This window comes from Bubalus kerabau, chromosome 12 (assembly GCF_029407905.1).
Source record: "Bubalus kerabau isolate K-KA32 ecotype Philippines breed swamp buffalo chromosome 12, PCC_UOA_SB_1v2, whole genome shotgun sequence".
NCBI lineage: Eukaryota > Metazoa > Chordata > Mammalia > Artiodactyla > Bovidae > Bubalus > Bubalus kerabau.
Window position 1 is genome coordinate 74,326,597 of NC_073635.1, and position 24,682 is coordinate 74,351,278.

At 41.5% G+C, this 24,682-nt stretch overlaps 1 protein-coding gene and 1 long non-coding RNA gene across 2 annotated transcripts in view; one reads left to right on the forward strand and one right to left on the reverse strand.

Moving 5' to 3' along the window:
• The window catches only part of LOC129624247 (ATP-binding cassette sub-family C member 4-like), a 177,193-nt gene that overhangs the window by 50,458 nt on the left and 102,053 nt on the right, over positions 1 to 24,682 (forward strand). The window contains 4 exon segments of the mRNA XM_055541908.1: positions 1,086 to 1,277; positions 8,051 to 8,145; positions 8,369 to 8,455; positions 18,586 to 18,682. Of these exon segments, the coding sequence (XP_055397883.1) occupies positions 1,086 to 1,277; positions 8,051 to 8,145; positions 8,369 to 8,455; positions 18,586 to 18,682 (471 nt within the window).
• LOC129624659 (uncharacterized) lies at positions 3,913 to 6,627 on the reverse strand. The gene is made up of 3 exons (XR_008701089.1): positions 6,339 to 6,627; positions 6,046 to 6,255; positions 3,913 to 4,729 (listed from the first exon to the last, which is right to left on the reverse strand). It is a non-coding gene; the product is annotated as an uncharacterized LOC129624659 (long non-coding RNA).

The window sequence follows — 24,682 nt, forward strand, 5'->3', positions numbered from 1 at the left end:
TGTGAGCAAGACTCCGACTCTCTGCCTTTCAGAGGCAACCAGGTTCTGGAGTGAGACAGGTATGCAGGCAGGTTATTTTAGCCCAGTGTGATGAGAGCTCTGGTGGCATGGAGACACACCACATCTGTGTGATGTTGAAGATTGAAAGGAAAGGTGCACATGTGCTTGGTCTGAAACAACAAAATACAGAAATTTAATGTGGGATGTGGGCTTCCCTGGTGGCTCAGTGGTAACAGAATCCACCTGCCAATGCAGGAGACACAGGTTCGGTCCTTGGTCCAGGAAGATCCCATATGTGGAGCAACTAAGCCTGTGCACCACGACTGTTGGGCCTGTGCTCTAGAGCCTGGGAGCTGCAACTACTGAGCCCATGGGCTGCAACCGCTGAAGCCTGCGCATTAGAGCCTGTGCTCCTCAACAGGAAAATCCATGCACTGCAATGAAGACCAAGCGCAAGCAAAAATAAATAAAATTAGAATTGTGGTATGGCAGAAACCAACACAACATTGTAAAAAAATAAATGAAAAAAAAATAAAAGAACTAAAAATAAATAAATAAATAAAATTATTTTTTTTAATGTGGGATGTGTATATGAAAGGGTGCTGATTTCCTCTATGATGGACTTTGCTCTGCAGACACAACTCACTTCACAGTTCTTTCAGTTAATCATCTTTGGATATATTCTTCACACATAGTTTTTAAACAAGTGTTTGTTAAGTAAAGGATACCAGATTCAGGATGCACTAAACATCATATACAGAAAATACAGAGCCTGCCAGGCTCTGCTAGAGATGGATGTTAAACATTCTTAATTATTCTTTGCTGAGTAGAATTTCATTTGGCGGCTATTCGGGCAGAGTAGATTGTTTATACTATTAATATATTCCTTGTCAGTCATTGTTTTCATTGACCATTAGTGTTATTTTCAATTTTTTTGTGTGTCAACTTCGAGGGCTGTACTTTATCCTGTTCTAAATGAAAGTGTTTATGCTGTATCAAGCACCAGGATGGGGTCAGCTGTGCTGTGGGTCGTGTTCCGTCCTGCATGCACCCTGTTCACATGTGTGGGTTCCCTTCTGTTTCAGTCGTCACTGTTATGCGCTCTGCTGGGGGAGCTGCCCCCAGGCCAGGGGAAGATCAGCGTGCATGGGAGGATCGCATATGTTTCTCAGCAGCCCTGGGTGTTTCCAGGAACTGTGAGGAGTAACATTTTATTTGGGAAGAAATATGAAGAAGACCGATATGAAGAAGTAATAAAAGCTTGTGCTTTGGAAGAGGTGAGTAATGACTTCTGAGTTGCATATACTTGAATTTCAAAAGATGATAGTGTTGATTTTAATCTACAAGTTTTGTTAAAAGTTCTTTTTAAAAAGGATTTTTCAATATTGCTTAATATTTAAGCAGGTCTTCTTGGTAAATAATGCAGGCATATTTACATATGCGGCCGTTTTAATGCTTATGGGATAATGACACTCTCAAAATACATTATCTGCAGGGCGGATTGTTTCATTCTGTGAAGTTTCATTCACTTTCAACTATTTTTAATGGAAAGTTACAAACATTTACAAAAATAGAGAGCATGGTATAATGAACCCTCATGTACCACCCTCAGCTTCAGCCAGATTCAACTGGTGGCCAGTCTTGCTGCATCTCTACCCCTGGCCTCTGCCAGCCCCATCCCCACCCCAGAGTATTGTGGAGCAAATCCTAGACCTCAAGTTAATTCATCTGTAAACATTTCATTAGTTTTCTCTAAAAGACCGGAAAGCTTTGGGGGGAAAAATCACTATTTCACCTGAAAAATACTTCTAATTCCTTAATATCACCCACCTGCTAGTCTGTGTTTACATGTTGTTAATCATCTCACTGAGAAATCTCCTGCACCATTGTTGGAATCCACATAAGGTCTGCTCTCTGCACTTGTTTAATGTGAGTTTCTCCACTTCATTTTTGACTGGGGCTGGCAGAGGGCAAGGGTAGAGATGCAGCAAGACTGGCCACCAGTTGAATCTGGCTGAAGCTGAGGGTGGTACATGAGGGTTCATTATACCATGCTCTCTATTTTTGTAAATGTTTGTAACTTTCCATTAAAAATAGTTGAAAGTGAATGAAACTTCACAGAATGAAACAATCTGCCCTGCAGATAATGTATTTTGAGAGTGCCATTAGCCCATAAGCATTAAAACGGCAGCCTATTTTTTAAGGAAACCAGAATACTAACCCATGGCAGATTCATGCTGATGTATGGCAAAGCCAATACAATATTGTAAAGTAATTAGCCTCCAATTAAAATAAATAAATTTATATTAAAAAACAACAAAAGAACAAAAATAAAAATAAAGTAAAATAAAAGATAAAAAGAATCTTACACATACACACACACACACATTTTAATACTGTGTCATTTCACTGAGGGATATTATTTTCAGAAACAGAATTGAATTTCACAGAAAATGGTAAGATGAAAGGTTTACCTATACCTTGGGATTTAAATAAGATTAGTGAGTAAATAATGAGAACTAAACTGATCAGATCAGATCAGATCAGTCGCTTAGTCGTGTCCGACTCTTTGCGACCCCATGAATTGCAGCACGCCAGGCCTCCCTGTCCAACACCAACTCCCGGAGTTCACTGAGACTCACGTCCATCGAGTCAGTGATGCCATCCAGCCATCTCATCCTCTGTCGTCCCCTTCTCCTCCTGCCCCCGATCCCTCCCAGCATCAGAGTCTTTTCCAAAGAGTCAACTCTTCGCATGAGGTGGCCAAAGTACTGGAGTTTCAGCTTTAGCATCAGTCCTTCCAAAGAAATCCCAGGGCTGATCTCCTTCAGAATGGACTGGTTGGATCTCCTTGCAGTCCAAGGGACTCTCAAGAGTCTTCTCCAACACCACAGTTCAAAAGCATCAATTCTTCGGCACTCAGCCTCCTTCACAGTTCAACTCTCACATCCATACATGACCACTGGAAAAACCACAGCCTTGACTAGACGGACCTTTGTTGGCAAAGTAATGTCTCTGCTTTTGAATGTGCTATCTAGGTTGGTCATAACTTTCCTTCCAAGGAGTAAGTGTCTTTTAATTTCATGGCTGCAGTCACCATCTGCAGTGATTTTGGAGCCCAGCTAAACTGATAGGAGAATACAGTTTGGCAAAAAGAAAAGAAAAAGGGTAAATAATGTTAAATACTATGTTACTCTTTCAGGTTGTAAAAGTTAGTGAATAATAGCATTAAAGGTCTTCCCCTGGGGTCTGTTCAGTGCAGTCTGGACGTCTGACTGTTCTGTTGTACTGAGAGGGAAAGACAGAGACAGATTTTCAAAGGCTCCAGACCTGCTTTGTGAGGAAATAGTAATTCTCCTGGAACAATGGCTTGAACATCATAGGTTGTATCAGGCGTGCCACGTGTGTGTGCTAAGTCACTTCAGTCGTGTCCAGCTCTGTGGCCTCATGGTCTATAGCCCACCAGGCTCATCTGTGCATTGAATTCTACTGGTAAGAATGCTGGAGTGGGTTGCCCTGCCCTTCTCCAGGGGACCTTCCCAACCCAGGGATTAAACCTACATCTCTTATGTCTCCTGCATTGGCAGGTGGGTTCTTTACCACTAGTGCCACCTGGGAAGCCCTGTATCAGGTGAGCAGCATTTTACAATGATATGGACAAACAATTACTTGTTTAATGGGCTTGTTTCTTCTGAGTTATTGTTCATGGGTGACTGTATGTTTGTGGAAATGATGTCAAATTAGCAGGAATGAGATAGATTTTTGTTAAATGGTGTAGATACCATGTAAGAAAATAAGGGAAAGCAAATGAGAACAGTAGCTCCCATTTATTCAGAGTCCATGTGCAAAGCATTTTTCTGTCTCTCACATGTGCACATGCACACACAAAAATTAGATTTATGAGTTATTCATTCTTTATGAGTGTCTTTGATGGTCCCATCCTCATTTAATAGTTAGTAAAACTGAGGCCTGGAGCGATGAGACACCTCATCTCTACATTTACAGCTCAAGATCAGATCTGGGGGGCTGATACTTTGCTGGAGCCTTACAGGGTGACTGGACCAATAACGTGGGCAGTGTCCTGGGGCTTCACCCACCCTAGGCTTGTGTGCAACATAGACTCTGTGGAAAGGGGCTCTGCAGGACTGAGCTGCACAGCACTTCTTCTGAACATGATGTGATGTTTATAAACATGGACTGTGTACTTGGGACATGGAGTTGGGGTCCATTCCTTCCTTGGCAGGAAGGAAGGCCCAGCATGGAGAAGTAGCACGGAGGAGAGTTCTGGCCCCAGCTTCATCACTTGCCTGCTGTCACTCTGGACATGTCCTGTTACCTGCCTGGACCTCTGATGTTTCTGCAGCAAAATGAGGACATTGGATCAGAGGGTTTCCAGGAGGTTTTGTTGTTGCTCTGGAATGTCATCTATGACTCTGATTAGCAAGAGGTCAGCATGGTCTTTACGGCACCTGGGAACTACTTAGTTAAGAGAGCCTCTGCTTATCTCCTTTTGGATTCCAGATATCAGTGGATGGACATAAAACAATCACAGGAAATAGTGGCGTCCTGGAGTTAGTCTGACTTGTAGACACAGAGACGGCATGTCTGGTAGAAAAGGCTTGGCCTTTGGAGAGAACAGTCCTGGGTAGTGACTCCAGGTGTTTGTCTCAGTTTCCTTTCTTATTAAATGGGGGAGGGGTGGAATTTCTGTAAAGGCTACAGAAAATACCTGTGAAATGTAAACAAACCAGGGTTTCAGTAAGTGGTGGCTATTGTTACTATTCTTTTTTTCTCTCCATCCACCCAGCCATCCATATAAATATAATAAAGATTTCTCCTTACTATTCTCCCTACTCCCACCTCCCCCAAATCCTGAAGGAAAAAACCATTAAAAAGCAACAAATATTTTAATTAATTTATTTTTAAAATTGGAAGATAATTACAATATTGTGATGGTTTTGCCATACATCAACATGAATTGACCATGGGTATGCATATGTCCCCCCATCCTGAACTCCCCCTCCCACCTCTCTACCCACCCTATCCCTATGGGTTGTCCCAAAGTACTGGCTTTGGGTGCCCTGCTTCATGCATCAAACTTGCACTGGTCATCTATTTTACATATGGTAATGTACATGTTTCCCTGCTGTTCTCTCAAATCATCCCACCTGCACCTTCTCCCACTGAGCCCAAAAGTCTGTTCTTTACATCTGTGTCTCCTCTGCTGCCCTGCATGTAGGATCATCATCACCATCTTTCTAAAAACAATATTTTTATATAACATATGTTAGTAACTACTAGATGTATTACACAAGATCTGATTGAAGTAATTGTTTAAGTTCATTGAGCTGAAAGCTTTTCTGTAACAAAACAGGGAGACACGAACTAATCACACTGACAGTGTTGATTCAGGCTGATGACGTCAACTCCAAGGTGTAGGAGTCAGAAGGCTCTGGAATTGAGTCCCAGTGACTCCATTGACCAGGTGTTTGGTTTTGGCTGATTGATCTTTACAAGCCTGTTACTTCAACTGTAAAATGGAGATAATAAGACCATCAACCTCATGAGGTTGTTCTGAGGATGAAATGTGGTCGTGATTTTAAAGCAGCTGATTGCTAGGGACGTAGCAAGTACTCTGTAAATATTATTAGAATGATTTTGAAAATAAATTAATTCTTATTTATAAGCTCAGCCAGCTTCTGGTAAAACTATGTCCATAAAATGTGACATCTAAGAAAGAAGGTATCTGAGCATTTAGCTTCCATTGTTTGAGTTAATATTTCTATATTTTTATAGGTGCTCTACACATAGGACATTATATAAATGTACAATGACAATATTCTATTACCATAATATAAGCAATATAGTATGTAACATTTGTCTACATGTTATCTTTAAGGCTTTTGAAAATGTTTAGTAAACACATATTTAAAGGTATCAAATTGATAAATTCTAGTTTAATATTTTTCCACATAGATCACTTACTTGGTCATTGTTTTCAGATTGCCTTGACAATCAAAGGATAATAAGTTTATTGATACTTACATGAATAGGTATAGAGGCCTTCAAGTCTTGAGTTACTTTAATATTATCTTCATTTCAAATATACTCTTCTTTCACTATCTGGCCAGCATGATGTGAAAGGGCAGAATGCTCTGAACTGAGATGAGTTTGGTTCAGATTCCATCTCTTCTGTTTAACAGCTGACAGTCCTCAGACCAGTGATGTGACCCCACTTAGTTTCAGTTTCATCACCTGTGAAATGGGGCCAGTGTTTGCTGAGCAGTTTGTTGTGAGGTTTAGAGATAATCAGCGTCAGGGTCCAGCACAAATCTTACCTGCCAGGAACTGAGAGAAGCCATGGGCATGTGAACAAATTATGGAGCATAATAAGACGGATCCTTCATGAGAGATAAGAGATGTAAACAGAGCCTTAGGAACCCCGCAGGTAGAGATGAGTCCAGGATGGTTCCATGGGAGAGTGTGTGTGGGCTGAGCCTAGAAGGATGATGGGCAGGATATTGCCAGGCTGTGAGAGGAGGGGCAATTCCACATGGAAGAAAAGCTGTGAAGGAAGGCAGACCTCCTGCTGCTTGACTCTGGGATCCAGCCCTCCTCTGGCAGGGCCTTATGTCCAGCCCACATTAACCATTTCAGCAGTCTGCTCCGTGGTGTTTCTAGTGTTGTCTACACCATTCTTGAAGAGCCCTTGATGTGCTTCTGGATGGATGGCACCAAACCAGCAGCGCCATTTCCTAGTTTACCTCAAGGTTGGGTGCCTTCTATTCAGTGAGAATTGGTTAAATTTAACTTAAAGATAGCAAACATGAATAAGAACACCTTCCTGTTAGTGAAAGGAACTGTAATATATGCTCAGCTCAGGCTTTTCCCCTTTAAATCTGATCAGAAAATGGTGGCTGAGAAATCAACTTGAATTGGTTTTAGTTCAAATCCTCCAAAATGGTTTCCCCATTGGTGGCTTGTTCTTAAATAATTTGCAAAGTCAACAACACACCCAAAGTATTACTAACAGACTCCGAGATAGTATCTTATGTCCTGGAAAGAGAGGATGTAAGTGCCTTTTCTAGAATGTGGTTAAGATTGCTGTGTTACATCATTGTGCTATTTTAAGAAGAAAACCATTTGAACAACATCAAATCAAAGCATAAAAACTAAGCAGAACAGTTTGCAAGAACTGCCAACAGTGAAAGAGAGGCCAAGTAATTCTGTGTGTGTGTGATGCTGAGAACTTAACACAGCTCATTTTTTGAATGACAACCAAAAGCAAGAGATGGTATTAATTTCTGAGCTCAAGAAAGAAAGAATGTGAAGTAATTATAAATTATCACAACAGAGCAATTGCTGCCTTTTATCTGACGCACCTCCATTAAGCTTTGAGTGAGCAGAGAACCTGTGTGTCTACGTGTCTTTGTGGCTGTCAGGGAGGGTTATGATGGAGTCTCTTCTAATGTGGTCACGTACTTTGCATGTTATGATTCACACTGTGAATGGGGTCCCACTGTTGGCTTGATGAGAAAATAGAGATCAATCACCAACAGCAAGTTTCAATCAATTCATATACAGCAAATCCTCAATAAATATCTGTTAAAATGGTCAAATGCATAGATGCTGTCAAAAACTACAGAAAGAAAACAAATTAAAAAACACTGAGAGGTTTTTTTTTTTTTAATGTTCAGATTTACAGTTTAGTAAATCTGACATTTATCCATTGCTGTGGCTTCCCAGATGGCTCGTGGTAAAGAATCCACCGGCCAATGCAGGAGGCACGGATTCAATCCCTGGTTAGGGAAGATCTCCTGCAGGAGGAAATGGCATCCCATTCCAGTATTCTTGCCTGGAGAATCCCATGAACAGAGGAGCCTGATGGGCTGCAGTCCATGGGATTGCAAAGAGTTAAACATGACTTAGCAGCTGAACATGCATTCATGTTGATTAAATACTTGTATGAGGAACTAATGCTAGGAGTGTAAGATGGTAGTAGAACACATTTTATATCTTTTTCTCTTTCCCCTTTCCTATTTGTGTATAGGATTTACAGCTTTTGGAGGATGGAAATCTAACTGAGATAGGAGATGGAGGAACCCCGCTGAGTGAAGGGCAGAAAGCTCGGATATGCCTTGCAAGGTAAATGGGGTTTCAGTTGCCATCCTTCCCCTCCTCCTCCATGGCTCCTAGTGGATATGGGCACACAGACCCCGCTCACCAGGTGGGCCTGTGTGAAGCAGGAACTTGGCTCTTTCCATGGACTCTTGGAATGAACATGGAGTTGTTTCACATTGTTGTGATTCAGGGCTGAGACCCAGGGAATGTGAAGTGTCTTCTCCTGACGTCTCTCTACATTTTCTAGAGCCGTGTATCAGGACGCAGACATCTACCTCCTGGATGATCCGCTCAGCGCAGTGGATGCAGGAGTCAGCAGGCACTTGTTTGAACAGTGAGTTTGCTCCTGTTTTATATCATCTCTGCTTTCCAGGAACCCTGTAGAGAAGAGGGAAAAGAGTTCAGGAAAGCCTTTGTGCTTCAGGAGACTCAGCTCGCTGTGCTCTGGTGTCCCTCTCTCCCCTCCCTTCCCTCCACAGAAGATCCATCCTAGAGAAATCTTGCATCATGATGAGGTCAGGACAGGAAAATACAGCAGGTGTTTCCAGTGAGTGGAGGACAGTGGGGTCAGTGCTTTAGGGAGTGAGGGATCGATGGTAAATTTCCCCCTGCTACTTGCAGTTGATGGATCCAGGCACTGCGGACGGATCCAGACCTCAGGGATAAGAAAGATGATGTACGGTTTTTAAATCAGAGAGTGAGACTCCATAACCTGTTACTTGGCTGCCAACTCTTTTCCTCCATCATTTGTTTAAGACGCATTAGAGGTGAAGTTTTTGGTGCTGTCATAGGGCTTCCATGGAAAGGCCTTGTTGGTTTATGCTTGTTATTCTTATCAGTTTCCAAATAAAGTCTTTAAGTCTGTGTGTGTGTGTGTTAGTTGCTCAGTCATTTCCAATTCTTTGCAACCCCATAGACTGTAGCCTACCAGCCTCCTCTGTCCATGGAATTCTCCAGGTAAGAGTACTGGAATAGGTTGACATTCCTTTCTCCAGGGGATCTTCCCGACCCAGGGTTCGAACCTTGGTCTCTTGCATTGCAGGCAGATTCTTTACCATCTGAGTTACCAGGGAAACCCATAAAGTCTAGAGTTTGAGACTCATTTATTCCATATCTGAGTATGATTTCAGTCATTTCACATTGCTTCATGGATGCTTAGTGGAATTAATACTTAGACTTACAATGTAGGGTCAACTATAATCTGGCTTAAGTCTTGAGTCACATTCCTGCTTCTAGAATTTATAACCTGTGAGTGGTTCTTGTTTGGCTACACAGTGACTAAACTAGAACAACTCTGATGCTTTTCTATGTATAGTGTGTCCTAACATACACTGACTGAGGCCTCTTATGGAGTCTAGACTGACCTTTTTGAAAGTCTCACGGACTTGTTTTTTTCCTAAAACAGCCTCCACATCTCCCCCATGCTTAGTTATCTTGCTGTTGTTCACCTTGTTAAAGGCAACAATCCCTTCCAGCTGCACTTATTAACACCCTGCTGTGTGCACTGAGATCAATGCCCTTACAGATGTCACTGCACAAAACCTCTTAGTTTACAAGGAGGATGGTGAGCTGGGAGAGGGGAAGGACCCACACTGGGCAGAATAAGGGAGACTAGGATGGTCTGATCACTCACCTAGAGCCAGACATTCTGGAATGTGAAGTCAAGTGGGCCTTAGGAAGCTAGAGGAACAGCAAAGCTAGTGGAGGTGATGGGATTCCAGCTGAGCTATTTCAAATCCTGAAAGATGATGCTGTGAAAGTGCTGCATTCAATATGCCAGCAAATTTGGAAAACTCAGCACTGGCCACAGGACTGGAAAAGGTCAGTTTTCATTCTAATCCCAGAGAAAGGCAATGTCAAAGAATGCTCAAACTACCACACAATTGCACTCATCTCACATGCTAGTAAAGTAATGCTGAAAATTCTCCAAGCCAAACTTCAACAGTATATGATCCGTGAACTTCAGGATGTTTAAGTTGATTTTAGAAAAGGCAGAGGAACCAGAGATCAAATTGCCAACATCCACTGGATCATCAAAAAAAGCAAGAGAGTTCCAGAAAAACATCTATTTCTGCTTCATTAACTATGCCAAAGCCTTTGACTGTGTGGATCACCACAAACTGTGGAAAATTCTTAAAGAGATGGGAATACCAGACCACCTGACCTGCCTCTTGAAAAATCTGTATGCAGGTCAGGAAGCAATAGTTATAGCTGAACATGGAACAGACTGGTTCCAAATAGAAAAAGGAGTACGTCAAGGCTGTATATTGTCACCCTGCTTATTTAACTTATATGTAAAGTACATCATGAGAAACGCTGGGCTGGATGAAGCACAAGGTGGAATCCAGATTGCTGGGAGAAATATCAATAACTTCATATATGCAGATGATACCACCCTTATGGCAGAAAGTGAAGAACTAAAGAGCCTCTTGATGAAAGTGAGAGAAGAGAGTGAAAAAGTTGGCTTGAAGCTCAACACTCAGAAAACTAAGATCATGGCATCTGGTCCTACCACTTCTTGGCAAATAGATGGGGAAACAGTGGAAACAGTGATAAACTTACAGTGATAAACTTTTATTTATTTATTTTGGCCTCCTAAATCACTGCACATGGTGACTGAGGTCATGAAATTTAAAGACGCTTACTCCTTGGAAGAAAAATTTTGACCAACCTAGACAGTATATTAAAAAGCAGAGATATTACTTTGCCAACAAAGGTCCATCCAGTCAAGGCTATGATTTTTCCAGTAGTCATGTATGGATGTGAGAGTTGGACTATAAAGAAAGCTGAGTACTGAAGAATTGATGCTTTTGAACTGTGGTGTTGGAGAAAACTCTTGAGAGTCCCTTGGACTGCAAGGAGATCCAACCAGTCCATCCTAAAGGAAATCAGTCCTAAATATTCATTGGAAAGACTGATGCTGAAGCTGAAACTCCAGTACTTTGGCCACCTGATGCAAAGAGCCGACTCATTTGAAAAGACCCTGATGCTGGGAAAGATTGAAGGTGGAAGAAGGGAATGACAGAGGATGAGATGGTTGGATGGCACCACTGACTCAATGGACATGAATTTGAGTAAACTCCAGGAGTTGGTGATGGATAGAGTGGCCTGGGCTGCTGCAGTCCATGGGGTCACAAAGAGTCAGACATGACTGAGTGACTGAAATGAACTACACTGATGATGTTCATCTCTCATTCCTGCCTCTGAGGAACCTGTTTCAACGTGGAGCTTATTAACACAGATGCCTGGGAAAAGATCACCAGGGTCAAAGTTTAGAGGTTTTGATACAGGATAGGAAGTGCTAAATGAAATTGGAAGTGACATCTAGAGGCTTTCACTGAAGTTGGAAATCTCCCTGTGCCCGGGGTTGGATGGAAAATACCCTGGGGCCTGCAGGCTGGGTGGGTGTGTTGAGGCTGAAAAGAGGACTCAGTCCTTTGCTGAGTAGAAGCACAGGTGTGGAGGGAGGAGGAAGCAGGGCTGTGAGGTGAATAGCAGGAACGTCCTCACCTGGAGGAGGCGGGGTGTTCAGCAGAGAGAAGCTGTTTGAAAATTCTCTCTGTCACATCCTGTGTTAGTTTCTAGGGTGGTGTCCATTCCGGTTGCTCTCACAGGAGACCAGAGCCTGGATGGCTTATAAATAGCACAAATTTGTCTCTCATGGTTCTGGAGGCTAGGAAGTCCAAAGTGAATGTGCTGGCAGATTCAGTGTCTGGTAAGGGCTGGATTCCTGTGTCCTCATGTGGGGAAGCGGTGAGGGAGCCGTGTGGGTCCTTTCATAAGGGCACTAATCTCTTTCATGCAGGCTCCACTCTCATGACCTGATCAACTCCCAACGGCCCCACCTCCTAATACCAACACAGTGGGGATTAGGTCTCAATGTATGATTTTTGAGGACAAAAACATTCAGTCCATAGCAAAATTGTTACAGATGGGGGTGCTTAAAGAATAGAAATTAAATTTCTCACAGTTCTTGAGGCTACAGGTTTAAGATACTGGCAGGTTTGGTTTCTCCTGAGACCTCTCTCCTTGGCTTCTGACTGCATCCATCTCACTGTGTCCTCTCATGTTCTTTCCTCTGTTTACATGCAACCTGTGTCTCTGTCCTATTTTTTTTTTTTGAAAAAAATTTATTGAAATATAGCTGACTTACTACATTGTATTAATTTCTTTGTAGAGCAAACTGACTCAGTTATGCACAAATGTATACTTTTCCATAATGGTTTATCTCAGGGTATTGAATACAGCTCCCTGTGCTATACCATAGGACCTTGTTGTTTATCCATCTGCACATAAGTGTTTGCCTCTGCTAACCTCAAAGTCCCAGCCCATCCCTCCCTACTGCCTCCTTCCATCTATGCAACCACAGGTCTGTTCACTATGTCTGAGTCTGTTTCTCTTTTGTAAATAGGTTCATTTTTCCATAGTTTAGATTCCACATATAAGTGATGTAATTATGATACTTGACTTTCTCTTTCTGAGTTACTTCACTTTACTATGAGAATCTCCAGGTCCATCCATGTTTCTGCAAATAGCTTTCTTTCTTTCTTTTTTATTGGAGAAGGAAATCACAACCCACTCCAGTATTCTTGCCTGGAGAATCCCAGGGACGGCGGAGCCTGGTGGGCTTCTGTCTATGGGGTCACACAGAGTCGGACACGACTGAAGCGACTTAGCAGCAGTGTTACATCGTCTATATGCACCACATCTTCTTTATCTACTCATCTGTCGATGGACATTTAGGTTGTTCCCATGTTTTGCTATTGTGATTGGTGCTGCTGTGAACATCGGAGTGCCTGTCTCTTTTTGATTTATAGTTTAATCCAAATATAAGCCCAGCAGTGGGATTACTGGACTATAAGGTAATTCTATTTTTAGTTTTCTGAGGAAACTCTATTTTCAACAGTGCCTGCAGCAATTTATATTCCCACCAGCAGGGTAGGAGGGTTCCCTTTACTCCTCTCAGCCATCATTACTTTAATCATGGCCATTGAAGCTTATGTGAGGAGATACCTCATTGTGGTTTTGATTTGCATTTCTCTAATAATTCACAGTGGTGAACTTCTTTTCTTGTGCCTGTTGGCCATATGTATGTGTCCTTTGGAGAAATGTCTATTTAGTTCTTTTAACCATTTTTTGATTGGATTTTTTTGTTGTTGTTGAGTTGTGTGAGCTATTTTTATACTTTGGAAGTTAAACCCTTGTTGTCACATCATTTGCAAATATTTTCTCCCATCTGTAGGTTGTCTCTTCACTTTTATGGTTCGCTTTGCTGTGCAAATGCTTGTAAGTTTGATTAGGTCCCATTGTTTATTTATTTTTTTAATTAAAAAATATTATTTATTTATGGCTGTGAAGGTTTTTGTCGCTGTGAGGGCTCTTCTGTAGTTGCAGCGGGCAGGGGCTACTCTCTAGCTGTGATGCATGGACTTCTCATGGTGGTGGCTTTTCTTGTTGCAGAGCACGGGCTCTATGGTGTGTGGGCTTAGTAGTTGCAGTTCCTAGGCTCCAGAGCACAGGCTCAGTGGTGCATGGGCTGAGTTGCTTTGTGCATGTGGGAGCTTCCTGGACCAGGGAAGGATCCTGTGTCTCCTGCACTGGCAGGTGGATTCTTTGCCATTGAGTCACCAGGGAAGCCTGCATTTGTATAGCTTTGTTTGTATTTCTATTGCTTTAGGAGACTGACCTAAAAAAACATTGGTATAATTTATACCAGAAAATGTTTTGCCTATAATCTCTACTAGGAGTTTCATAGTGTCATGTCTTGTGATTAGAGACTTCAGCAGAGTCAGCAAGTGTGAGAGGGAGGCCTGTGAGGAGCTCTGGGCTCTGGACACTAGGAGCTGGGATTGCACATCTACTAAGCAGGGGCTGTTAGACTGGTGGAACCTGCCCGTGTATAAAGCATGCTTAGTGTTGGGGTGATGAAAAAGTTGTGGAGATGGAAGGTGGTGATGGCTGCACAATAATGTGAATGTACTTAATACCACTGGGCTATGTGCTTAAAATGGCAGGAACAGTAAATTTCATGTTAGGTATATTGTAACACACATACACACAAACCTGCATAGTAGCACTGCATCTTTGAGAACATGAGAGAACAGAGCAGATGACATATGGCATGGTCTCCAGCTCTGGTCTGACCCCACTTTCCAACCCTCTGCTGTTCATGACTTGATGAATTTTCCCTTAGAGAAGTGCCTTGTGTCTTGTCAAGAATTCAGTGACAGGAGCTTGTGCTGTGATAAGGATTCCCCACCTCCACCCGCCTGGCATCATGAGTATCTCAGCCTCCCTGTTCCCAGTACCCCACCCTGAACTCACAAATGTGTGTTACCACATCCTGTGAGCATCTGCACAAGTTCTCCATCAGGGTAGGAACAGATTCTGCCAGTCATTGCATCCATGTCACAAGGAAGGGAGAGTAAGGCATTTTGGTGCCAAGTACAGTGTGCTGATCACAAAAGTTCCCCTGAGTTCTTTTTCAAACACAGGAGATATTTATAAAATCCTCTTCAATATTTTGGGTGCACCACTTTGGATATATACTTGATATAAGCAAGCTTAAAACTGTTGTTTGTAATCAGAACCACACATTCTCTAGGGAAACTTAAAGCAGAGAGCATGAAAGCAATTTAGGAAGCCACTCAGCAGCAACTGGAGAGTGCTTTTTTTTAATTTTTAAATTTATTTATTTTAATTGGAGGCTAATTACTTTACAATATTATAGTCAATTTTGCCATACACTGGCATGAATCAGCCATGGGTGTACATGTGTTCTTCATCCTGAACCCCCTTCTACCTCCCTCCCCATCCTGTCCCTCAGGGTCATCCCATTGTACCAGCCCTGAGCACCCTGTCTCATGCATCGAACCTGGACTGGTGATCTATTTCACATATGATAATATACATGTTTCAGCACTATTCTCTCAAATCATCCCACCCTTGCTTTCTCCCACAGAGTCCAAAAGACTGTTTTTTACATCTGTGTCTCTTTTGCTGTCTCGCATATAGGGTCATCATTACCATCTTTCTAAATTCCATATATATGTGTTAATATATAGTATTGGTGTTTTTCTTTCTGACTTCCTTCACTCTGTATAATAGGCTCCAGTTTCATCCACCTCATTAGAACTGACTCAAATGCATTCTTTTTAATCACTGAGTAATACTCCATTGTGTATATGTACCACAGCTTTCTTATCCATTCATCTGCAGATGGACATCTAGGTTGCTTCCATGTCCTGGCTATTGTAAACAGTGCTGCAATGAACATTGGGGTACACGTGTCTCTTTCAATTCTGGTTTCCTTGGTGTGTATGCCCAGCAGTGGGATTGCTGGGTCATATTGCAGTTCTATTTCCAGTTGTTTAAGGAATCTCCACACTGTTCTCTATAGTGGTTGTGCTAGTTTGCATTCCCACCAACAGTGTAAGAGGGTTCCCTTTTCTCCACATCCTGGAGAGTGCTTTCAAGTTAGAGAATCGGATGGAACAATATGCTGTGAGATATGGTGGTCATGTGTAAGCTTAGCCATGGGGAGAGTTTTGTATTAAAAGTGAATGAACCACACTTCTACCTGCTGTTGTTTTCTTCAGCCATGAATTTAAGGTTCATGACTTTTACAACATTATGCTGTGAACATGGTGGATTCTATCACCTACAGAAGGTGAGGGGCCTTAGATGAACTGATGAGATCTCACCTGTGTCCAGCCATGGATCCCATCCTGGTTCAGCCCCACCCACATCACTAGACCCCTGCCTCCCTCGTCATCAGGTCTTGGGGTCTGTCCTGATAAGATTCCCATGCCGCTGTCTACACAGCTCACCCTCCTGCCTACACAGCTCACCCTCCTGTCTACACAGCTCACTCTCCTGCTCCAGCCCTTCACAGAAACCACCCTTCCACCAAAAACACACATTCAGGAAGCAGCTCCAGGTCCTCAGACAAACGGGATTCTTTGCCATCTGCCCCCCTCAGCCTTTCCAGCTTGTCCCCACACCCACTTGGTGTCCAGCTGTGCTGGCTCTGTGGGGGTCCTTTCACACCCCCATCTGTCTGTACATACTGGTCCCTCTGTCCAGAACAAGAAAGCAGCGTGCCAGGGCACAGAAGGACAGTGGAAGATGGGACCTGCCCATCCCCTCCTGCTCTTCCAGGGGTCGGCCATGCCCTCTGTCTTCCCACAGCCCTAAGTGGGTGCACTTGACCATTTATGAGTCCCCCTGCCACCCGTAAACTATGAATGCAGGAAGGTGTCTCTGTCCAGCATGTTTTGTCCCAGAAACCCTGTACCCACTGTGCCTTCTTCCAGGATGTTTCCCCACATAGTCTCAAGGCTCCCGTGTCTCCACATCTAAGATATCAGCTACCCTTGTTTTACCTTGAGAGCACAGGTCACAGCCGAGTAGCGCATTTTCTATGCTTGTTCAGTGTGTCATCTACATGGTGCAGAGTATTGTCCTCTATCTTGACATGTGGGTGGTTCCTCAGCACTTAGGACAATGCCTAGCTCCTCAGCAAACCTCTGCTGATTGAATGAATGGAGGTGGGGACTCTGTCTTATTTGTATTGCCTCCACCAAGGGATGTGTTCCCTCTTAATACAGCCCTTATATAAGATTATATGTGGATTTATAGGATTATAGAATTAGCATGGCCTTTATATAAGAATAGCTGTTATACAACTTGTTGCTGACTTGATCCTTTCTATGACATGACTTGAAAATCTTTAAAAACTTGGAAAATAGTGTATTTTTCTAGTATTTGGATAAAAACATTATTTACGAAAAATTCAAAGCCATCAACTGATCATTTCATTGTAATTATTTGTATTACTGCCTCTGTGATGGGATCTTAGGAAGAAAACATCTTAAAACTTTGGGTTGATTCATCTTGGACAGCCCATCAGATTTTATTAACATTCATCTTTAGGGACTGCTACTGCTGCTGCTAAGTCGCTTTAGTTGTGTCTGACTCTGTGCGACCCCATAGATGGCAGCCCACCAGGCTCCCCCGTCCCTGGGATTCTCCAGGCAAGAACACTGGAGGACTATTGGCAGGCAATTATGAATTAAGGAGAAAAAATTCTGTTTAAAAGCTTTATTACTGAGTTTGAAAAGGTGTTAATCAAGAAACTTAGGTATGAACACTGAGCTAACACATGTCAAAAGGTAAAAATGAATCCTTTTGGACTTAATGAAGCAATGGTGGATGTGTTTACATCCTAGGGTCTTGTTTCTGATCACAGACCCAGTGTCCAGAATGTCCCCTTAAGAGTTTTCTATCCTGAGTCCAAAGCACATGACCATTCATGGTTAGGGAGGAGTGAAGTGAGATGACATTTATTGAGTAGATTGGTGGTTTGATTTCTCAGAACATGTGGATGAGATGTCATTGACCTTGTTTTGAGATGAAAAAACTGAGTTTGAGTTGCTCATCTGACGTCAGGCTTGTGAGAGGGACTGAGCTGCAGTCTGCTGCCTCCAGACTGTCCATCTGATTCACTCACAGGCTGAGCTCTGACCCAGGTTCCTGAGATTTGCTCTGCGAGATGCTGGGGCACCCAGAGTGCCTGCCTGGAGCCCTGCCTGTGGTCACTGGGCCCCAGACTCACCCACTTGGTTCCCTGGAGGGGTTGTGGACCCTGTGTGATGAGGCTGGGGCTGAGTCCTTAGGGGTCTACATGTGAAATGGAGGAGTAGTTTTCTTACTGTGAAAAAAATTTAAGGTTGAATAGTGAGTGATGTCTTGACTAAGAGAACTGGTGGGTACTCTGAGCCATTGGGTGATTTCCACTGTGATTTGGGCCATTTGGATTCTGTTCTTTTACTTTGATGTTTGGGAAGTGTTCAGTCCTAATGAAAGAAGCCTTGCTTCTTGGATGGAACTGGGACTGTTGTAGAGACTGGTGGACACCATGCTGACATTCATTTTCTATCTAATATTCTTTGGGAACAAGTGTCTAGCAAATGTACTCTGGCAAAGAGTCCCAAGAATCTATTAATTTTTTGTTGTGAATATTTACATCATTAATTATAAATAATTGCCTAGAAAGCTGTCAAATAATGTACATATTTTTAAATGACATGGATCCCTCTTCTCCCATTCCTGGATAGTGATAAGATACTGTTTTAGTTTAGTCAAGTTTTGAAGTCTCAGTATTACTCAGTTGTTTTCCTTTATGAAACATGCCAATAATTGTAAAGCTGAGTTTTAGAGGAAAAAACTTAGCTGTTAGGGCCTCCTTCACTGGACTGGTTTTAATAATTCTTTGTAGCACTAGATTCAAATTTGCTGCTTATAAATTTAAGAAGCTATTTGGATTAGTTAATTTTTATTTAATTTTTATTATTGATTTGGCATTTAAACTAAGATCTTTGACTGCTGTTTTCAAAATATAAGTTTTCAGTTTGAGTCACTCCATTAATGTGCTTTTGCTTCCTGTGCCTTTTACATTTGTAGGTGTGTTCATCAGGCCTTGAAGAAGAAGATCACAATTTTAGTCACTCATCAGTTCCAATACCTAAAAGATGCAAGTCAGATTCTGATGTTGAAAGATGTAAGTAATTTCTAGAAGTCTGTGGAATTGCTAGCCCTCAGGTGTGTTGAAGAACAAACCTCCCCACAGGTTACTCTCCTAGGTTCATGGTAAATGCTCTCTTCTCGCTCAGTTTTTTGCCCCTTTATTCCCAGAGCTGGTGTTCATGCCTCAGAGGATGAACCTAAAGCCCTGTAGAAATGTCACTATTACACTCTAAGCCACATAAACCCTTAAAGCGTATAAAAGTGCAACCACAGGGTTATTGAATCATCACTGTCCGAATGAAATTTGTTAAAGATAATGATAGTTTTATTTAGAACTTTTTATTTTCCTCTTCCATGACTTAAGTCGAAGTGTATTACTTAGAGATTCTAAGATCTGTTTGAATCCAGGTGATTGTCATACATAGTTTGCCTCAAGAGCATATTCCAGGGGAGGAGCTAAGATGGTGGAGGAATAGGACGGGGAGACCACTTTCTCTCCCACAAATTCATCAAAAGAACATTTAAACGCTGAGTAAATTCCACAAACCAACTTTTGAATACTGGCAGAGGACATCAGGTGCCCAGAAAAGCAACCCATTGTCTTCGAAAGGAGGTAGGAAAAAATAAAAAAGAAAAGAGGGAGGGATGGAGCTCAGTCCAGGAAGGGAGTCTTAAAAAGAGAGAAGTTTCCAAACACCAGGAAACACTCTCACTGCCGAGTCTGTGCCGAGCCTTGGAAGCACAGAGGGCAACATAACAGGGAGGAAAAATAAACAAACAATTAAAACCCACAGATTATGAGCCCAATGGTAACTCCCCCAGGGGAGAAGCAGTGCAGATGCCTGCACCCACCACTAGCAAGCGGGGGCTGGGAAGGGAGGCATGGGCTGTGTCGCTTAGAGTAAGGATCTGGCCTGAATGCCCAGAGCGCTATCTGAGCGAACTAATTTGGGCTAGCAAACCAGACTGTGGGATAACTACCACGCGAAAAGCCTGCCCTAACCTAAGACACCACCAGGCCCGTGCACAGAACAAAGGACTGAACAGAGATAGCCGGCTGCAGACCATCCCCCTCTGGTGACAGGCAGCCAGAGCCAGAAGGGGGCAATTGCAGCCCCAGAGAGACATTATCTACAAAACTATAAGCAGGCTTCTTTGCTAACTAAGACTTCTTGGGGTTCTGGATGGTCAACCTCAGCCTGAAAAGGTCCGCCGGTTGTACACACAGAAAACCCAGCGGTGGGGAGGCAGTAAGTCACAGCAACCGCACTCACCAAACACCTCATCACCTGAGCTGCTCGGACCTGGGAAGGAGATAAAACGCAGGCCCAACTGAGTCTACACCTCTGAGGACTACCCGAGTGCCTGAACCTGAGTGGCTTAGACCTGGGAGGTGCAAGCAGCCCAGGGCCGGCCTCAGATGGTTCCCGGCGGAGCAACCTAGAGCCTGAGCAGTGTGGGCAGGGAGACTACACGTGCCGTGAGTTGGGGGCAGGCCCAGTGTTGCTGAGGCATTGTGAGCACATGCCAGTGTTATTTGTTTGCAATGTCCCTCCCTCCCCACAGCGCGACTGAACAAGTAAGTCTAAAAAAAAAAAAAAGTGTCCACCACTCCCCCTTTGTGTCAGGGTGGAAATCAGACACTGAAGAGACCAGCAAACAGAAGAAGCTATAACAGAGGGAACCGCCTAGGAAGTGACAGGCAATAGATTAAAACCCTGTCGTTAGTACCGACTACATAGGAAGGGGCCTATAGATCTTGAGTAATATAAGCCGGACCAAGGAACTAGCCAAAAATGAACTGACCCCACAATACCCACAACAACACCAGAGAAAGTCCTAGATATATTTTTACTATTTTTATGATCATTCTATATATTTTTTTTACAATCATTCTTTCTATCTTTTTTTTAAATTTTTAAAAAAATTTTAAGCCCTCTATTATGCCTTTAATTTTCACTTTTATAACCTACTATTACTTTGTAAAAAAAAAAAGACCCTTTTTTTAAAAAGCAAACTTCATATATATATTTTTTATAATTTTTGTGACCTTGTTTTTTTTTTCTCTTTTTCTCTTTCTTTCCTTTTTTTTTTTCTTCTTTTCTTTAACATTGTATTTTTGAAATTCCAAACTCTACTCTAGATTTTTAATTTTAGCTTTTTGGTATTTGTTTTCAATTTTGTACCTATATATTTTATATATATAATTTTTGTGACTTTTCTTTTTATCTCTTTCTTTCTCTTCTTCTTTTGTTTAACATTGTATTTCTGAAATTCCAAACTCTACTCTAGATTTTTAATCTATGCTTTTTGGTATTTGTTATCAACTTTGTACCTATATTTTCTTTATAATTTTTGTGACTTTGTTTTTGTTTGTTTGTTTTCTCTTTCTTTTTCTTCTTCTTTTCTTTAACATTGTATTTTTTTAATTATTATTATTTTTTAATTTTATTTTATTTTTAAACTTTACATAATTGTATTAGTTTTGCCAAATATCAAAATGAATCCACCACAGGTATACATGTGTTCCCCATCCTGAACCCTTCTCCTTCCTCCCTCCCCATTCCATCCCTCTGGGTCGTCCCAGTGCACCAGCCCCAAGCATCCAGTATCAGTATTTTTGAAATTCCAAACTCTACTCTAGATTTTTAACTTTTGCTTTTTGGTATTTGTTATCAATTTTGTACCTATATTTTCTTTATAATTTTTGTGACTTTTTTTTTCTCTCTTTCTTTTCCTTCTTCTTTTCTTTAACATTGTATTTTTAAAATTCCAAACTCTACTCTAGATTTTTAATTGTTGCTTTTAGGTATTTGTTACCAATTTTGTACCTTTAAGAACCCAATCTTCAGTACCCATTTTTTACTTGGGAGCGAGATTATTGGCTTGACTGATCTCTCCCCCTTTGGACTGTCCTTTTTCTCCACCAGGTCACCTGTGTCTCCTTCCTAATCCCTCTCTACTCTGTCCAACTCTGTGAATTTCTGTGTGTTCCAGACAGTGGAGAACACTTAGGGAACTGATTACTGGCTGGATCTGTCTCTCTCCTTTTCATTCCCCCCTTTTATCCTCCTGGCCACCTCTGTCTCCTTCCTCCCTCTTTTCTTCTCTGTATAACTCTGTGAACATCTCTGAGCAGTCCAGTTGTGGAGGAATGCACATAAGGAAGTGAATCCTGGCTAACCTGCTCTCTCCTCTACTGATTCCACCTCATCTCATTTGGGTCACCTCTAACTCCCTCCTCCCTCTTCTCTTCTCCATGTAATGCTGTGATCCTCTCTGGGTGACCCTCACGGTGGAGAAACTTTTCATCTTTAACCTAGATGTTTTATTAATGGTGCAGTATAGAAGGAGAAGTTTTCAGACTACTGTGAAAATAAGACCAATACCTGGAAGCAGGAGGCTTAAGTCCAAATCCTTACTCCAGGGAACATTAATTGACAAGAGCTCATCAAATGCCTCCATACCTACACTGAAACCAAGCACCACACAAGGGCAAGACATACCAAGCAAATTCTCCAGCAACACAGGAACACAGGCCTGAGCTCCAATGTACAGGCTGCCCAAAGTTACTACAAAACCATAGACATCTCCTAACTCATTAATGGACACTTCATTGCACTCCAGAGAGAAGAAATCCAGCTCCACCCACAAGAACACTGACACAAGCTTCCCTAATGAGGAAAACTTGACAAGCCACCTGTACAAACCTGTACACACAGGGAGGAAACTCCACAATAAAGAGAACTCCACAAACTGCCAGAATACAGAAAGGCCACCCCAAACTCAGCAATATAAACAAGATGAAGAGAAAGAAGAATACCCAGCAGGTAAAGGAACAGGATAAAGGCCCACCAAATCAAACAAAAGAGGAAGAGATAGGGAATCTGCCTGATAAAGAATTCTGAATAATGATAGTGAAATTGATCCAAAATCTTGAAACCAAAATGGAATCACAGGTAAATAGCCTACAAACAAGGATTGAGAAGATGCAAGAAAGGTTTAACAAGGACCTAGAAGAAATAAAAAAGAGCCAATATATATAATGAATAATGCATGAAATGAGATAAAAAACACTCTGGAGGCAACAAATAGTAGAATAACAAAGGCAGAACATAGGATTAGTGAATTAGAAGATAGAATGGTAGAAACAAATGAATCAGAGAGGATAAAAGAAAAACGAATTAAAAGAAATGAGGACAAAAAAAAAAAAAAAGAAATGAGGACAATCTCAGAGACCTCCAGGACAATGTTAAATGCTACAACATTCGAATCATAGGAGTCCCAGAAGAAGAAGACAAAAAGAAAGACCATGAGAAAATACTTGAGGAAATAATAGTTGGAAACTTCTCTAAAATGGGGAAAGAAATAATCACTCAAGTCCAAGAAACCCAGAGAGTCCCAAACAGGATAAACCCAAGGTGAAACACCCCAAGACACATATTAATCAAATTAACAAAGATCAAACACAAAGAACAAATATTAAAAGCAGCAAGGGAAAAATAACACACAAGGGAATTCCCATAAGGGTAACAGCTGATCTTTCAATAGAAACTCTTCAAGCCAGGAGGGAATGGCAAGACATACTTAAAGTGATGAAAGAAAATAACCTACAGCCCAGATTATTGTACCCAACAAGGATCTCATTCAAATATGAAGGAGAAATCAAAAGCTTTTCAGACAAGCAAAAGCTGAGAGAATTCAGCACCACCAAACCAGATCTCCAACAAATACTAAAGGATATTCTCTAGACAGGAAACACAAAAAGGGTGTATAAATTTGAACCCAAAACAATAAAGTAAATGGCAATGGGATCATACTTATCAATAACTACCTTAAACATAAATGGGTTGAATGCCCCAACCAAAAGACAAAGCCTAGCTCAATGGATACAAAAACAAGACCCCTACATATGTTGTCTACAAGAGACCCACCTCAAAACAGGGGACAAACACAGACTCAAAGTGAGGGGCTGGAAAAAGATTTTCCATGCAAATAGGGACCAAAAGAAAGCAGGAGTAGCAATATTCATATCAGATAAAATAGACTTTAAAACAAAAGCTGTGAAAAGAGACAAAGAAGGTCACTACATAATGATCAAAGGATCAATCCAAGAAGAAGATATAACAATTATAAATATATATGCACCCAACATAGGAGCACCGCTATATGTAAGACAAATGCTAACAAGTATGAAAGGAGAAATTCGCAATAATAGTGGGAGACTTTAATACCCACTCACACCTATGGATAGATCAACTAAACAGAAAATTAACAAGGAAACACAAACTTTAAACCATACAATAGACCAGTTAGACCTAATTGATATCTATAGGTCATTTCATCCCAAAACAATGAATTTCACCTTTTTCTCAAGCACACATGGAACCTTCTCCAGGATAGATCACATCCTGGGCCATAAATCTAGCCTTGGTAAATTAAAAAAAATAGAAATCATTCCAAGCATCTTTTCTGACCACAATGCAGTAAGGTTAGATCTCAATTACAGGAGAAAAACTATTAAAAATTCCAACATATGGAGGCTGAAAAACACGCTGCTGAATAACCAACAAATCACAGAAGAAATAAAAAAGAAATCAAAATTTGCATAAAAACGAATGAAAATGAAAACACAACAACCCAAAACCTGTGGGACACGGTAAAAGCAGTCCTAAGGGGAAAGTTCATAGCAATAGAGGCACACCTCAAGACACAAGAAAAAAGTCAAATAAATAACCTAACTCTATACCTAAAGCAACTAGAAAAGGAAGAAATGAAGAATCCCAGGGTTAGTAGAAGGAAAGAAATCTTAAAAATTAGGGCAGAAATAAATGCAAAAGAAACAAAAGAGACATAGCAAAAATCAACAAAGCCAAAAGCTGGTTCTTTGAAAGGATAAATAAAATTGACAAACCATTAGCCAGACTCATCAAGAAACAAAGGGAGAAAAATCAAATCAATAAAATTAGAAATGAAAATGGAGAGATCATAACAGACAACACAGAAATACAAAGGATCATAAGAGACTACTATC